Raw genomic sequence first — 18,658 nt, 5'->3', positions numbered from 1 at the left:
TATCAATGTTTTCTTAACATGGCCCCTGGATCGATGACCATAGATTCTCTTGCAAGGCCTCAAAAAGAAGAGGACCCTTTTTGCTTTCTGCTAAGGGTATGCCTGTCTTTGGTCTTTATGTTCTGATCTAATTGAAGTTGATATCTTGACAAGTTCACATGGTGTTTCCTACTTTCAAACCAAACAGATGAAATGAAACCCAGCGTGTGGAAGGATCCACGTAGGTGTGTCGTGTGTGGAAATTGTGAAACACACTATACGTCAAACAACATCTTTTGTATCATAACATGTGTACACACTCTGCCAACCAAAATTGCTGACAAAATTTTCATTCATCCAATCATATGTGTGGTCAATATTAATTGTTTTCTAATTGGGCCATCCTTACTTTTTTAGATATAAAATTTATCAATGAAGTCGGCGTGGAGTTTATTATTATATTATAAATTTCCATGGAATATTCAATGTGAACAGATTAAATCGTACAATTTAAATTGTCATTTATATCATAAAAAAACTTAGTTTTATAATTTTTTAAATACATTATATATATGCACTTAATTAAATCATATCATTTTAACTAAAAAAATTATTGACATAGGAGCGTTTAGGATTATATTTTATTTAATTTAATTTTTGTTAATTTTAGTTGATTTAGGAATTATAGGTATATTAAAATTCTTCATTTACTTGTGTTAGGATTTTAAGCTAGTCATATTCTATTTAGGAATAGAACACCTATTTTATTTAAATCTCTTATTAATTATTCTAATTGTATTAGATAACTAGGAGTAGAGTTTTATTAAGATTTGGGCCTATAATACTATAAATAGGACCCTTAGGGTTAGTTATGAGACATTCAGAATTGAGAGTTAATAAATAATATTTTCTTAAGTATGAGTGCTTATTTCTCTAGGCTCTTTTAAAGAGTAAGAGGTTTTACTATCTTTGGCCTAGCCAACCAAAGTGGGATTTTGGTTATTTTTCACCTTAGTGGGGTTTTCAACCTTGCCAAGATTGGTGATTCACCTTAGTGGGGTTTTCAACGCCTAGGTGTCTTTACAACGCTCCGACGTCAGTTTGGTATCAAAGCGAGAGGATTATTATTCGCTGTATAAGTTCAGATTCACTGTCAAGTTTCGATACTCCTTGTACGGGTAATTTTATTTCTTTATAGTTATATCATCATTTTTTTTTTCTACATCACCATAATAAAATAAAATGCCGCCAAGACGTCAAAATCGTCAAAGAGATGATCACTAGATTGAGATTGCAAAATTACGTCAGCAAATTCAAGAATTACAAGAGTAACTCGCAAGACGTGATGCTTAAATAAACAATAGCAACTCTAGTGATGAAGAGAATGACACCAACCCATTTCATCAAAATTTGTCCTCTGATGAAGAAGTACCTATTCGTCGCCTGAGAACTGCTGCTGCCAGAGATTTGGGAATCAAAGTCGACATTCCTGAGTTTGAAGGAAGACTTCATCCTGATGACTTCCTTGACTAGCTCTACACAGTAGAAAGAGTTTTTGAGCTCAAAGATATTCCCGATGAAAAACGTGTGAAGCTTGCGGCAATTAAATTGAAGAAACACGCTTCTATTTGGTGGGAAAATCTCAAAAAACAACGAGAAAGAGAATGCCGCTACAATATCAGAATATGGGATAAGATGCGTAGAGAACTCAAGCGTAAGTTCCTTCCTGAGCATTATCGACAAGAAATTTTTATCAAATTTCATAACTTGAGGCAAAAAACAATGATGGTGGAAGAATATACAATGGAGTTCGAGCAACTTCACATGAAGTGCGATGTCCATGAGCTTGAAGAACAAACTGTAGCTTGTTATCTTGGGGGTCTTAATGTTGGAATTACAGATGTTGTTCAACTGCAACCATATTGGAACCTAAATGATGTCATCAGATTAGCATTAAAGGTTGAGAAACAACAATTACGAAAAAGCTCAATGAGTTCATCTAGACAGAAAGATTCCACTTCAAACCGTGGGAGACAGAGTTCGGCAACCATTCCACCTCCAAAGGTAAACTCTTCCAAAACTCTAAATCATAAAGAGACTATTTCTACTCGTGCTCCTAATGTCAACAAAAAGTGCTTCAAATGCCAAGGATTTGGGCATATTGCTTCTGATTGTCCAAATCGAAGAATTATCTCTTTAGTTGAAGAAGAAGTCATGGAAGAACCTAGCCTTGAAGAAGTAGATGATGAGCTAGAAATATTCAACAGCGAAGAGATAGAAGAAGTCTCTGCTAACCATGGAGAAGCTCTGGTTGTACGTCGTAACCCTAACACTGCTATGATGACAGAAAATGAAAGTTGGCTCCGTCATAATATATTCCATACAAGGTGCACATCCCAAGGGAAGGTTTGTAATGTCATTATTGATAGTGGAAGCTGTGAAAATATTATTGCCAACTACATGGTGGAAAAGTTGAAACTTCAAACTGAAGTACATCCTCATCCTTACAAGCTACAATGGCTGAGAAAAGGAAACGAAGTTAAGGTAACAAAGCGCTGTTGTGTTCAATTCTCTATTGGAAATAAGTATGAAGACGAAGTTTGGTGCGATGTTATTCCAATGGACGCATGCCACTTGTTGTTAGGACGCCCATGGCAATATGATCGTCGAGCTCACCATGATGGATACAAAAATACTTATTCATTCATTAAGGATGGAGCAAAAATTATGTTGACTCCATTAAAGCCAAAAGATTGCCCAAAGAAACAAGAGAAAGATAAAGCACTCATCACTATGTCTGGTTTAAACAAAGCTTTTCGTAAGTCAAGTCTTTTATACCTCTTATTAGTTTGTGAGGAGAATGAAGTATCTTCACCCTTGTCCAAAGATGTCAAACCCATAATTGAAGAGTTTTGTGATGTTGTACCTGAAGAGATACCCCATGGACTACCACCAATGCGAGATATTCAGCATGCCATTGATTTCATCCTTGGTTCTATAATTCCAAACAAGCCTGCTTATCGCATGAGTTTGCAAGAGCATAAGGAGTTACAACATCAAGTCAAACAACTTTTGGAAAAAGACCTAGTAAGAGAAAGCGTTAGCCCTTGTGCTGTTCCTACTTTATTAGTTCCAAAAAAAGATGGAACATGGCGTATGTGCATTGATTTTTCTATGACTTTCCAGCGGCATGATGGGAACCAATGGAAAGGTCTTGAAAAGATCTTTCCAATGGCTTTTGTAGCATCTCGTTTGGCCTTGTGGTTAGGAATGTATGAATTTTTGAAGTTAATTAGAAATCTTATTTTTAACAGTTTTGACAGCCCGACTTTGAGTCACCAGAACTCCATATTCCGGCAACGTTTTTGGTCGTTTCTTTGAGGGCTTTTGTAGTATGAAGTTAGGTGTTTAATTTGGCGTCAATGGCTCGGTTAGAAGCTTCCTGTGTTAAGAGAATTGAAGCCTTAAGTAGGCTTGTTGATACTGAAAACTCAGAAATCTGGGTATTTTTGTGACGATTTTGAGAATTTTGGCTTTCGAAACTTGGGAATTTTGTGCTCTTTTTAATCGGAAAAATTTTTGGTGTTGTAGTCCATCTTTAAGGAATACATGATTTATTAATTGATCATGGTGTTTGACAGGTTGTTGAATACTCTAACACAAGCACTGCAGACTTCTGGAGTGGATTTGTCACATGCCAGCATCTCAGTGCAAATTGAGCTTGGGAAGCGATCCAGTAGTAGGCCTACTGCTTCAGCATCCACACTTAAGGTTGTTTGGCATTGCAACTTGCCGTTGCATTGTTCTAGTTGTTTAATCATTTAGGAATTCACAATAACTGTTAGCATCTTATTTAATTTTCATCTTGTAAAACCAAGGAATACAACCTAATTCTGCGGTATTTATGATGCTCCAGGATAGGGAGGCTCCCACTGCAAATCAGGGGACGACACGTTCTAGAGTTGGATGCGGTGAGGATTCTGATTAACCCCTAAAGAAGCTGAAGACATGAAAAAGGCCAGCGTGACGATTTTTCAGGATATTCATTTTTGATTAAATTAATTCATTTTTTGGAGTAGCCTGCCCTAGCCCGAGGGTTATGCACTCATCCTAGTTAATAAACTAGCTAGTGGAAGACAAAGATCCCATGTACATCTAGTTGAAAGCTTTCAGGTTTTGTAGGGATGCATAGAATTCTCAGCAACAAATATGTGATTATTTAAGACAATACTTCATATTGGTATTGATTTCATCACTGGAAAATTTTCGAGTTAAAAGTTACAAGTGCTCAAAGTAGGCCAAATGGCCATCTAGATTCTGAAAATTCCAGAAAATAGAAAATTCCTTTTTAATTCTTTTAAAAATTCGATTTTAATTAATATATGATAAATTCTGTTGTAAACTTCATAAATATTGGATATGTGATTTTTACTGTATTTTTTATATCTAAAAGTACATATATTAATATTTTATAAATTTATTTATTAAATTAATAAATTTTCCTAAAATATCAAAAATTTATGAAAAATTTTAAATATGATTTTTATGATTGAAATTAGTGTTATCTTATATCAGAAATTAAAATCTTTACTAATTCTATGATTTAAATTTAATTTTCAAATTTTATTTGATCTTTATTAATTTAAATAATAATAATAATAATAATAATAATAATATGTTACTTATTTAATTGAAAATATTTTTAAATTGCAATAGAGGTTGCTATACACCCTAAGTGTTTAGGATGGTCAACGAAAAGTCACCTTGTAGGATTTGTTTACAAATTTAGTTCTGATTTTTATATGTATTTCTTGAAATATTAGGCTACTAAGAGGATTTTCTGATTTACTACTTGAAAGTGAAATTGACAAAATCAGGTAAGTGATTGATATCCCTTTGGTGTTTTCACACTCTAAAAATTAGCCTCAATGTGAAGTTGAATTTCATATATTATGTGTAATATGTTTTGTCTTATGTTTTGTCCTATGATTTGTAAAATTCAAGTTGAGCATGCAAAATGTATATATATGATTTTCGTATGTTGGATTTTAGAATGTGAATTTTTGTGAACTACGATTTCTGATTTTGAAATATAAATATGATTTTATCTAACTTGTGAATACATGATTATCTTTATGATTATATATATAAGTACTTAGTTTGAAATAAATATGCTTTTAATGTGCATGATATGAGTTTTGTGAAAGTGAATATTATCGTTTTATGAACTGGGCAATCAGAAAATATATTTTGTTTTGTCTCCTAATACCACTATGTTATGATCCTGCCAATGGGGGTTAAACGTTGGCCATGTCGATATGTATTATGTGATTAGAGATTGATCTCCCAACCGCACCATCGGTTACAGAATAGTAGTACTTGTGATATCTATTCAGAGTAGCCAATGGTTGCTTCCGATATACTTATGACCCATGCCACTGGGGTTAATTGTGATTTTTATGACCCATGCCATTAGGGTTAATTGTGATTTCTGTTATGATTATAACCTATGCCATAGGAGTTAAATATGGCCATAGTATGTTACAGGAGACATTAAAAATCTACAATAGTTGTGAAATCATATTTTATCCATTATTTTAAAATTTTGGAATTAAGATATTTTTGTTATTTGAATTAGATTATTCAAAATTTTGTTTTTGATTTTTATATGAGAATAAAAGTTTTTGGCCTAAATGTTTTGTGCATGTTTAATCCGGTTGAAGGGATGTTAGTCACTTGCTGAGCTGTTGGACTCACTCCTTCCTTCACCTTTTTTTTTTCAGGTTGTGATTTGATCAAACACGTGAGAAACTTCGGGGAGTGACGTTTCATAGGCTAGCATATGGTGTTAGTTCGCTTCAACATTGTTTAGATGTTATGAACCTTTTGTGACCTTAAATTGTTTATTCAGGATTTTATCTCAGTACCATAGATTTGAGAATTATTATATTTCATAAATATATTTGACCCATTTTAGTTAGTTGGTTAAGATATTAGTTTTGAGCCTTGCATGCTTGTAGGGTTTATCTTGCAGGTGTGCGACGTCTGTTATGCCTAGGGTCTGGAGCGTGACAAAGAGCTTATTTGACTCAAAAGAAAAATATAAAACCTTAATTGAATACAATAAAATAATAAACGTTTATTGATTATTTAAAATAATTTAAGAGACTTTTTTAAAATAATAACTTAATTTTAATTTGTAAATAAACATATGATAATCATCCAACGCAATTTAAAAATCTAAAAACTCCATTGGTAGCTGACATATACAAACTAATAATTTTCTCATAATTAATTAATATTTCAAATTAAAAATTATAATTTCCTTGTACTTTAACTTTGTTCCCCCTCTTTCATCAGGAAATCTTTGTATTGGAACCAAAACAATCACTTATCTATACCTGGTTTTTGTGTCAAATTCTTGACTATTTGATCACCCTTTTGCCAAGCAAACCAGAAACGACTAGTTTCAAAATCTGTGGGTACCAAGACTTTGGTAGATGCATTTCAATGACCAAATGCATAGATGCATATGCGGCCCTCCGTTTCACATGTATATTCCTCAACAATCAAACGAGTCTTTGTCATGTGATTCTTGCTATATTCATTACTGCAAGTGAAAACATACCGTGTAGTTTGTGAGTAATCTCCCCAGAAGTCTGAGTCACTAGTTGCAGCTGACATGTCGAAACGTATGTTGACATCAGCAACAGGAACCATTTTTATGGTTTTTAAACTGATGTTTTCAGTTTGTATTACAATCTGTTTCCGGATGTTATCTAAATTTTCCACTGATTGATGCTGCTGTATTTGCTAGAATGCGAGGTTAATTCATTTACTCTCTAGCCTTCCCCTTGACAAATGCATATGAAGAGTCTTGCTTTGGTCTTCTTTCTCTTTCTAGTTTCCTTTTCAGTTTTCTCTTCTACTGCAGATAATTAATTGCAACTGATGAATCCATCATCTTAGTTTCTACAGGCCGAAGATTGTTTATGACTAATCTTAGGGATTTGTGATTAACTTAAATGTAACATACTGGATCAATAACCATTGCAGCATGAAAATTTTTCGACTGATCAATTTGTTGGTTTTTGGAGTCAACAGGCAATTCAAGTTGGAAGCATTTAAAAGTAGTGATTATAGAAATCCTGTCGACAGTATCCGCAATGCTTATTCATTGTTTCGTATGTTGGTATATGATACTGAAGAACTGGAGAAAGAAAAGAGGTGAACTTACTCATCTATCCTTGCTGCGATTCTGCAAAGCAGTGTCTGGTATATTTTAAGCCTGAGGACGTGCTGTGATTTTTATTTGTTTAAGCTAGAACTCCATAACCATATGCTCTTAGTTTGCTGTGACTTGTGAGGCAAGCAAAGCAGATAGTTAATCCTTTTGACTCATTCCTTTCTTCCAATTTTAGTAGATTGACATACATTTTCATTTCACAGGATCAAAAATGGATAAAAAATACCATGAGTTGCCATTATTTGATTTTGTAGCTGTTGCATCTGCTACGGGTAACTTCTCTGAATCAAACAAACTAGGAGAAGGTGGTTTTGGTCGAGTTTACAAGGTAAGACGCCACATATTTTATTGAAGTATAGGGTGTACAGCAATGCTTACATCTAATGATTAGCAGGGTGTGCTATTTAAGGGACAAGATATGGCAGCCAAGAGACTTTCACGTAATTCTAGGCAAGGTCTTGAAGTGTTTGAGAATGAAGTTATAATATTAGCTAAGCTTCAACATACGAACCTTATCAGACTTCTAGGGTGTTGCATTGAAGAAAATGAAAGGGTGCTAATCTATGAGTACATGCCAAACAAAAGCTTGGACTACTTTATTTTTGGTATGTTTCTGTGAATCTCCACTTGATTTTGCCTAAGTTTCAATCTGAAATGAAATTTACGTTTCTAAATAGAGTCCTAAATTGTAAGTGGGTGGAACTCTTTTGCAGATCAGGATAAAAGAACATTCCTGAATTGGCCAAAGCGATTTGACATTGTAATGGGAATTGTTCAAGGACTTCTCTACCTCCATCATGATTCAAGTTTGCGAATCATTCATAGGGATCTAAAGTCCAGCAATATCTTACTAGACAATGATTTGAACCCCAAAATTTCAGACTTTGGCATAGCTAAAATTGTTGAAGGTGACCAACTTGAAGCAGAAACAAAGCAAGTGGCAGGGACATGGTAAGTTGATATATTAAAACTTCAGAAGAATCAGAAAATCTTTAAATTTAAAATTATTTATGTTCAATAATTTCTTGTAGTGGTTATATGTCCCCGGAGTATGCAATCAATGGAAAATTTTCAGTAAAATCAGATGTGTTTGGTTTTGGGGTTCTTTTGCTAGAGATAGTGAGTGGCAAATGTAACAGAAGGTTTAATCACCAAGATCATCAGCATAATCTTTTGGGACATGTAAGGAGACATTGTTAAGCACTTCTCTTTTCTTGAAATTTCAACTTTCAACATTTTATGCAAAATTGACATTTGTTATAGGCATGGCTGCTGTGGAATGACAACAGGGCTTTAGAGCTACTGGATCCATGCTTGAGGCATTCATGTGTTGAATCTCAGGTGCTTAGGTGTATACAAGTGGGTTTGCTTTGTGCTCAAAAACTTGCAGAGAATAGGCCAATTATGTCAGATGTAGCAGTCATGTTGGGCAACGAAGAGGTCACATTGCCTGAACCGAAAGAGCCTGGTTTTTTCACAGAAAGGCGTGCCCGTGATACAGATACATCGACTGATGATAGAATCTGTTGCACTAAAAATTCAGTGACTATAACAATGTTGGAAGCTAGATAAAAGGATGTCTAAATGCTGCACTTCGGATACAATACTGATGCCTATCATATCTATCAAGTGATTGAATGTTATACTGTTAGCTCATAGATTGCAACAATTTTCGAAACATCTAAGTTTGACGTTGCAGATAGAACGTACAGCTGAGCATGTAAGTATTTGTTTTCTTTTTTTCGTTTTATTTAAAAAAATTGACTTAGATACGTGGTACATGGTAACTAGATCAAGAGGACTGCATACCTCCGTGCAATTTTTCCTTTTTCCTTCTCGTACTAGAACCGGAGTTGCCATGCACTTACAGATTGATTTTCTTTTTTTAAAAAAAGCTGTTTTTATTAATCTCATCACCACCATCATGTCATTTATGTATCGAATAGTAGAAAACTCTGATAACACGTGAGTATGAAAGTAATTATACAATTGTCAAAAGGATCCAGCCACTTACAAAAAAAAAGGTAACATCATAGTCAAGGGTTCTAGATGAGCAAACTCAATCAAAAAACTCAAGAAAGTAAGCACAAAAACCCCCTCATGGCAGACACAAAACAAAGTTCTGCCGCTCACAAATCAGAGTCACCTAACAATCGACAAGAAGAATAAACAAGATCCACCAAAACCTTGAAGGAAAGACGGGAAAGCCAACATCGAAGGGATCCAGAGCATAGGCCTTCCGCTTGATGGAGGAGATGATAGTGTCAGCCGCTGAGGTGGGGAAATCTGTAGCATAAGCTTAGCTGCCCCTTGGTATCTCCTCGCTAGCTCGTCCTGTTGAACCACGTGCAAAACACCAATAAAAGAAATGGCCACCACATGAAGAAAAAGATAAGAGAGAAACGATCCGTACAACCCTGTGGAGATGGTCAACACATGGATTGATCTGATCTCAATTATTAATTTGTTCAGTATTTTTCAATACATTTTTAATCACCATTATATACATACGAATTATGAAAATTATATATACAAATAGTAATTAAAAATATGTTGAAAAGTAAACTAGCTAGCTTGATTTAATTTTTTTTTTTATAATTAAAGAACAAAAAATTTAAATTATGTTCTTTAAATAAAAAATAATATATTAATTAATAAATTAAATAGTCGAGTACATCCAACTTAACTCGATTAAATACGGCTAAGTGCACAGACTTCTTAAGATCAAAGTGACATGGGCTCATCATACTGGGCGTAGGCTACGGATTAGACTAGGAGTATGTTGGTCTGTCCAAGGTGGCAAGCCACGTCTACTTCGGATTGGACTCAAGACAAAGAATTTTAAACTTGAGTCTTTTTTATTTAATTTTAATTCGAAATTGATATTAAATATTAATGAATTTTTTATTTTGAATTGAGGGCATTTTTTGAAAAATTTTTGAAAGGTTCAAGCCTCACTTAGGACTTTATCTCATTCTAATTATTTCCATGTAAGATTGTTTTCCCATTTTACGTGAGAAACGTGTTACACTTTCACTCAAATTTGGACATAAGCCCCAGATCATGGAGCCTGACATGACAGTGTCTCCATGCATCCACCCAACGCCGAAAGATGCATTATCATTGCTGCTTCTCGAAAAATAAAACAAAGTTAGACTTGACTAACACTATCTTTTTAATCAATTGAATGCGTGTCCTAATGTTACTGGTGGTGGGCCTGACAGGTCATGACTTTTCGATTTCTTGCTATAGTTGATTGAAATTGACAGACAGTCAAGTTGTCTCACGTATAGCCTGTTTTTCTTTTATTACCGTAATATTCCTCAAAAATATTTTATTTAATTAATTATGTTATAAAAAATTAATATTTATTAGATTATAGTCTATATTAAATAAAATAATAATATAAATTTAAATAACACTTGAATATTTGACTTATTGATTAATATATAATCTTTTTACTTAAAAAAATAAAATTCAAATATCTTTTTCTCAATTACACAAAAAAAAGAATTTAATCTTTTACAATTGTATTTATGACTTTGGATTCACTAGTAAAAAGATAATAGAAGAACGGTCTTTTAACAAATAGAGTAGTTTTGTAGTTTCGCTTATATTATCAAACGTTTTACATTATCATGTTTAAAAATTATCTAGCTTAAAAAAAAGGTTGTAAGAAACTAATTTTGGATAAGAAGGAGAAAGGCAAAAAAATGAAAAATCTATTCAAGAAAATAGTGGTTAAGATTATTAGGCTTTAATTTATGAAAATTGTATTTTTGCATAGTTCGAAATAAAAATCTTAAGTTTAGTTTGTATTTTTTCAATTTTCGTTTAAGATTGATATTATTAAAATAGCTTTCCAGCAGTATGATGGGTACCAATGAAAATGTCTTAAAAAAATTTTACTAATGGTTTTTGTAGCATCTCATTTGACTATGTAAATTAAGAGATATGAATTCCTGTAGTTGATTGAAAAACTCATTTTTAACAATTTTGTCGACTCAACTTTGAGTTATCGGAGCTCCACATTCCGGTAATGTATTGAGTTGTTTATTTAGAATTTTTTGTAGAATGAAATGTGATATTAATTTGGTGCCAATGGCTCTGTTAGGGACTTTTTGTGTTAGGGGAATCAAAAGTTCAAAATTGGTTCATTGATACTAGAAACTTAGAAATCTAAGTATATTTGTGATTATTTTTAAATTTTTGGCTTTGGTAACTTGTGAATTTTTCAGTCTTTTTCACCAAAACAAACTCTAATGTTATAGTATGACATGAATAATTCAAATTTGTTTTGAGTTTATCAAAGGAAACAATTTGGGCTAAGAGTTATAAAAGTTCAAAATAAGCTAAATGGCCATGAAAATTTATAATTTCAAATTTTATTTTTAATTATTTCAAAAATTATTCTGGGCCTATAGTCAACCTATTTTGATAAAAACTTCAAAAATTTAAGCTATTTGAATTTTACCAAATTTTTCTATGAAAAAATATTTATCTAATAAATTATTTTTAAATTAGCAAGTGTTGGCAAAATTTATTAGAAATCTTCAAATCTAAATTTTGATTTGTTTTTAAAATATTTTCATCCAATCTCACATTGTTACTGATTTTGTATATGAGTTTTTAAGTTTTGAATGTTTTATGTAAATTATTAAAAAATATTAATTTTAATTTTGAATCAAAATTAGTTTCGGTTAGCAAAAAGGGTGCTATACCCTAAATACCTTATAATGATAAGCATGGAGTCATGGTTTGTTTTGATAAGTTAACAGTGTTAGCTTTCTAATTTTGAGTATTTTGAATTAATAATGCTTGAAGAAGATTCTGATTCTTTGTCATTTGGTTTTGGTTTAGCGAATCAGACAAGTGTCTGATATTCCTTTAGTGTTTTTACACCCTAAAAATTAACCTCTATGTAAATTTGTATGATATATGATATTTTATCCTATGATTTGTTAAATTAGGTGAACATACTAATATATATATATATATATATATATATATATATATGATTTCTATTTTGATTTTTGGAATACAATCTTGATTTTTGTTTGAAATGTGATTTTTGTTCAATGTATGCATATATGTGTTTGTAAACAAAAACATAAAATATTTTAATCTGAAATGAATATGCTTTAATGTGCACGAAATGTGTTTTGGGAAGTGATAGATTGTTTTGTGAAATTAGGTAATTTAAAAATATGTTTTGTTTTATCTTCTAGTATGGCTTTGTTTTGACTTTGCCAATGAGGGTTAAATTTTAATCATGTTAACATGTATTTTGTGATTAGAGATCGATCTCTCAACCGTACATTTGGTTATAGAATAGTGGTATTTGTGATATTTGTTTAGATCGCACTATCGATTATAAAATAGCAATTTTGGTTATCTTTGTTCAATGTAGCCAATGACTGTTTCTGATATACTTTTAACCCATGTCACTAGGGCTAATTGTGGTTCGAATTCTGACCCATGACACTAGGTTTAATTGTGATTTTATTTTTGATTTATACCACAAGAGTTAAGTGTGATTGTAGTATGTTACAGGAGACCAATAAAATTTAAAATGTATTGTGAAATTATGTTTTGTTATGTTACCTAAAAGTTTTGAAATTTTGTTCGCTCTATTATTTGAAGTAAAATTGTATTGACTTCTATTATATGAAAATATGATTTTGAACATGTTTATGAATAAGATTACCCAAAACTATGTTTTGATATCTATATAATTAATGATAATTTTGACCAAATGTTTTGAGCATGCTTAATTTAACTGAAAGGATGTCAATTACTTGCTAAGTGATTATACTCATTCTTTTAATTTTTATCATTTTTACTGATTTTGACATTTTTGCATGTTTGGGAATTAATTGGATTGGCTTGGTGAGAATTTTGGTTAGCAAAATTAGCATATGCTTTTGGATATTTATATGTTTTGATGTGAGTATTTGATTTTAGTTTGTAAAAAGATGTTAGTTAGATGAAAATTTTGTATCTTTTGGTGAATTATATATATTTTATATTTAGAGATTTGAAATTTTGTAAAGTGTAAAATTTGGAGACTTTGGAGATATTACATTCGATTTATTATGATTTTATTGCCTTACATGTTTATAAAATTCATCTCATGAGTATGTGATGTCTGGAAGATTCCTAAACCTTGAATTTGGGGCATGACAATTACCTTATTAGACTATGTTACTTTTTGCAACATCTACCCCACATTATTATTTACAGCAATTACTTTACAAATCTGAGATCTTGTTAGCCGATGGAATTGACTTCTGCATAGGCCAGGTCAAGGACTTATGGTATCTAGTCAAGTCTTGCAACCATCTACAGAATCCATTTAACAGCAAAATAGACTGGTTTCGGATTCTATTTTCCTACTTCCTTGTCCTTTATAAGCCCCCCATTGCCCATTATTGGTTCAGTTTGCATGTTTGTATGATTGGCAAAGCTTTGACATCAAAAGTTAAAAGCAAAAAACAAATTTATCTTGTTTTGTTCAAGGAATTGAATGGTTTGTGCTAACGAAGGCTAGTTATCATGACTTTTTTTTAATTAATATTGATGGATTGACCGTGTATATTATCAAGTTACTAAATCCCGACACTTTATTAATGAGGTAAAAAGTGGATATTATTTTGAAAAAAATAAAAGGTTAAATATGAAAATCTAGTACCGTTTTGATACTTTATTATTATTATTATTATTATTATTATTTTCAAAATAATATTTATTTTTTACCCCTTTAAACAAGGTGTTAGGATTTAATGACGTGACAATGTATAGAAGTTATACATTATCAGTACATCAAATATTAATTTTTCTTTTGTTGACAATTTACTTGATTACCATGAATAATTAACACTCTCATAAGCTTAATTGAGTTGTTACATGAATGATAAAACACACTGTGTAAATCTCCAAGAGTGGTTTTATTCTTATGAAAATTCCTTGCATGCTAGGGTTCATTAATTGGACTGAAAAAGTTGCTCAAGAATGAGTCAAGTCCATGTGGTTAGCTTAGCTGTAAGGAGTGCAAAACTAATACTGATTTGGATATGCAGATTGAGAAATTTATTAAATGCCATATCACCTAACTCCCACAAGTTGATACTGTCCACAATGAATATCAATTCCAGTACAGTCAACCTCAGTGTCAAGTATTGTTGACGTTGTACCTTCAAGTTGAGACACGCTTAGGTTTTCCTGATTTCCTGAAACATTCCAAATTGAATCATGGAGAGAAAATCAACTAAAGGCTTCCGAATGTGTTTTTTGTGCGCTTGTATGCTACTGTTTATCTTGGGAGCCTCTGCTGCAGCAGACAATATTACTCCAAACCAATCTATCCGAGACAATGAAACTCTAGTTTCAGGTGATGGAAGTTTCGAATTGGGATTTTTCAGTCCAGGTAATTCAACAAAGCGTTACCTAGGAATATGGTACAAAGTTTCTCCTGAGACAGTAGTTTGGGTAGCCAACCGGGAGGCTCCTCTTGCCAATCATTTTGGAGTTTTAAATGTCACTAACCAGGGTACTATTATTATCCTGGATAAAAAACCTAGCATTATTTGGTCATCCAGTGGAATAAGAACAGCTGAAAACCCAGTTGTGCAGCTCTTGGACTCCGGAAATCTTGTTGTAAAAGATGGAAATGATAGTGGCTCAGAAAACTTCTTATGGCAAAGTTTTGATTATCCTTGTGACACCTTACTGCCTGCAATGAAGCTTGGAAAAAATTTTGTTACTGGCAGGAACTGGTCTCTAACATCATGGAAGAGCCCAAATGATCCTGCTCGAGGTCAGTTTTCGGCGTTGATAGATCCTCAGGGGTTTCCTCAGCTAGTTGTTAGAAATGGAAGTGTAATACTTTATAGAGGAGGGTCATGGAATGGAAAACGTTTCACGGGGACTCCCGACCTGGAACAGGTTGAATCTTCTAATTTGTTCAAATTTGAATTTGAATTGAATAAGAATGAGGTGTACTACAAAGGTGAGCCCTATAGTTCACTGCTGTCAAGGTTAGTTGTGAATCAATCAGGCTTTCTGGAGCGCTTTGTAAGAACGAAACAATCAAACTTATGGGCTGGGATCTATTCTGCGCCTCGTGATGAATGTGACTATTATGCAGTATGTGGTGTATATGCTATCTGCATCACCGGTAACTCCCCATTATGTGCTTGCTTGGATGACTTTGAACCAAAGTCCCCTATGGATTGGAACAATTCAAAATGGTCTGGTGGGTGCGTTCGAAGGACTCCATTTGATTGCAGAAGTTCTGTGTTTACAAAGCGCCCCGGGTTGAAATTGCCAGACACATCACATTCTTTTTTTAACACAAGCATGAGCCTTGCAGAATGCCAAGAAGAGTGCTTAAGGAACTGCTCTTGCATGGGGTACGCAAATTCAGATATCCGACAAGGAGGGAGTGGATGCTTGCTTTGGTTTGACGACCTTAATGATATGAGAGTATTCACCAGTGGTGGACAAGATCTCTACATACGGATGGCCAATTCAACATCAGGTATCTCCCTAGCAATTATATAATGAAGCAGGGAATTTAAATCGATCACTTACTTTTTCATCTGAACTTTCCAAGAAGCTAATTGTTTAGTTATTCTGATATTGTTGTTTTCCTGAAGGAAATGAAAAGACAGTGTGAAGGAAAGAGGGGGATTCATAAACTAAAAGCATTTTTGATGTTGCAGGTCCCCTTGTTCTAAGCAAAAACTCGAGTGAGAAGAAGAAAGTGGCAGTTATTGTCATCCCAGTAATATTAGTTGGAGTGATTTTGGGAGGATTGATCTTCTGGATGATGTGGAAGAAACTCAGAAAGCAAGGTAATTACTAACTTTACTGATCATGACCAATGGTTTTTGATCAATAGAAATGAAACTCTACCAAAGTTTTGTGGATATTATGTTATTTTCAAACAAGGTAGTTGCTCATCATAGAATTATCATTTCATTTTGACTAACTCTTAAAGTATTCTCCTACTGTCTTATGAAAAGAACACAATAGGAGAAACAGTTACAACATTGAAGGTGGAAAGGACGGCATGGAGTTACCAATATTTGATTTAAACACTATAGTGAAAGCCACAGATAACTTTTCAAACAACAATAAGCTAGGACAAGGAGGTTTTGGACCTGTTTACAAGGTAAATTTAAGAAAATGCTAACTGGATTAGCTATGCTTTTCAGATGAGAAAAATAGGAATGTCAACTTTTGTAAGCAATGATTTGCAGGGTACATTGCCAGAGGGGCAAGAGATAGCAGTAAAGAGACTTTCCAAAAGTTCTGGGCAAGGATTGGAAGAGTTCAAAAATGAAGTTGGATTGATTGCAAAGCTTCAGCACCGCAATCTTGTGAGGCTTCTTGGCTTTAGCATTCAAGGAGATGAAAAGATGTTGATCTATGAGTACATGCCCAACAAAAGCTTGGACTACTTTATTTTTGGTTTGATCCTCGAATCACAGCATTCTTTTCTTTTTGTTCTTTTCCATGTTTTCTCTGAGATTCAATTAGACAATGCACTAACATGGTTTAGACATTAATTAGATCAAACAAAAAGCAAAGTGCTAGATTGGAAAAGGCGGATGCATATCATTGGTGGAATTGCTCGAGGACTTCTTTATCTCCATCAAGACTCTAGACTAAGGATTATACATAGAGATCTCAAAGCCAGCAATGTCTTACTAGACAATGATATGAACCCCAAGATTTCAGACTTTGGCATGGCAAGAACAGTTTGGGGTGATCAAACTGAGGCAAACACAAATAAAGTTGTTGGAACTTAGTAAGCAGCCTAAACATACTCTGAGTTGCACTTAAATTTTAGTTTTGCCTTGCTTTTGGAAGCCTTGAGCCAATACCAGACCGTGCTATAACCATCGTCTGTTATTTCTAAACTTTTACTTTGTTTCCGTTGTTCTTTTTCTTTCAGTGGTTATATGCCTCCTGAGTACGCTGTAGATGGACTCTTCTCAATAAAATCTGATGTCTTTAGCTTCGGTGTGTTAGTACTTGAGATTATAAGTGGGAAGAAGAACAGAGGATTCTTCCACCCAGATCACAGCCATAATCTTCTTGGACATGTAAGCAGGAAGGAACAAAATATTCTTTAGAATTTACTGTTAAAAAACCATTTCACATGTGATCCTAATGTTGCAGGCATGGAAACTGTGGACGGAAGAGAGGCCATTGCAGTTGATTGACAGCAACTTGGGTGATTGTTTTGCGGTGTCTGAAGTTCTGCGATGTATTCATGTGGCTCTGCTATGTGTCCAAACACGACCAGAGAATAGGCCAAACATGTCATCCGTAGTTCTAATGTTAGGTAGTGAGAATCCATTACCTACACCAAAACAGCCTGGTTTTTTCACTGAAAGGAATCTGCCTGAATCAGAATCTTACTCATCAAGCCATCACGAATCAGCTTCAGTAAATGAAGTTACCATCTCAGAGGTACAGGCACGATAGAAGATAGATCCTTGACAAAAGGAATGAAGCATTGCATGGTTTAAATGGATAAGAAGACATGAATAGCCTACAAACTTCCGGGGTAGAATATTGTCCCTGTCTGTTGTCTATCTAAAGAGCTATAGTGATTTTAATTAAGCAGGTTTGTAGATATATAACTGCACTCACCCCATGATGGGCTGAAGATATGCAATTTTCTTGGCAATAATGAGCTAAGAAATGTGTTACCTGATTTAGTTGATATCCGTTTATCTCTTTCTCTACAAGCTCTTCAGTTGTCTACTACTGTTTTTAAGTTGCAAAAGTACAATGACTCCATTCTCTTTACTGAAACACTAAAAACTTGCCCACAGTACATCAGAGTCGAACCTGATCAAAATAAAGCCTATTAATCAGAGCGCTATCAGCTGCATTATTAGTCTACACCACATCTCAGTGAGCTAGCTAGGATTTGCAATAAAATGTTTATGAAGAATATGATGTTGGAATTCTAGCAGAATTCTTGTGCTCACCAACCCTCCGAGGATATCTGTACCTGCTTAGATTATACGATGATGAAGAACATATAGAGCTACTCAGTTGCTTCGTCAATGGACTTTTTACAGTAAAACTGACTCTGACTTCTGTTGTTTGGCTATTTTCTGAATTGCCTTTCAACTCTGTCTTAATTGTTTATGACCTTTACAAAAAATTGTTTGAGACTGAGACTTAAGTAACATCCTAAGCAAAGTTTGATAACCCTATTACATAGAGTTATCATACAGTTCTGTGGAGCATAAATTCTACTTTTTCTTTTAGTATTTAGCATAGTCCTTAGAAAATTTTCATTTTTTTTTAGGATAAGTTAACTCTTAGGGTGTCTAGTGTCCTTTAGCTACTTTTAGATGCATTTCTTTTGTCAAAAATCCCCTCAATACAACTTTTGATCATTTAACC

At 33.5% G+C, this 18,658-nt stretch overlaps 2 protein-coding genes across 2 annotated transcripts; both read left to right on the top strand.

Annotated features, from left to right (window-relative positions):
• The first annotated feature begins 7,436 nt into the window (after positions 1-7,436).
• On the top strand, positions 7,437-8,797 carry LOC18593783 (receptor-like serine/threonine-protein kinase SD1-6). The gene is made up of 5 exons (XM_018129812.2): positions 7,437-7,553; positions 7,620-7,830; positions 7,939-8,176; positions 8,257-8,344; positions 8,489-8,797. Exons 1-5 carry the CDS (start codon positions 7,437-7,439, stop codon positions 8,795-8,797), a joined length of 963 nt encoding a protein of 320 aa, XP_017985301.2.
• A 5,608-nt stretch (positions 8,798-14,405) lies between these two features.
• LOC18593774 (G-type lectin S-receptor-like serine/threonine-protein kinase SD1-1) lies at positions 14,406-17,988 on the top strand. Its single transcript, XM_018129814.2, has 7 exons — positions 14,406-15,764; positions 15,949-16,080; positions 16,252-16,400; positions 16,489-16,699; positions 16,802-17,039; positions 17,187-17,337; positions 17,414-17,988. Exons 1-7 carry the CDS (start codon positions 14,477-14,479, stop codon positions 17,720-17,722), a joined length of 2,478 nt encoding a protein of 825 aa, XP_017985303.2. The 5' UTR covers positions 14,406-14,476; the 3' UTR covers positions 17,723-17,988.
• Positions 17,989-18,658: the final 670 nt, after the last annotated feature.

The sequence above is a fragment of the Theobroma cacao genome, chromosome 7 (genome assembly GCF_053813885.1).
Source record: "Theobroma cacao isolate CCN51 chromosome 7, ASM5381388v1, whole genome shotgun sequence".
In the NCBI taxonomy this organism is placed as follows: domain Eukaryota; kingdom Viridiplantae; phylum Streptophyta; class Magnoliopsida; order Malvales; family Malvaceae; genus Theobroma; species Theobroma cacao.
Note: the sequence above shows the minus strand (reverse complement) of the source record. Positions and strands in the feature narration are given on the sequence as shown.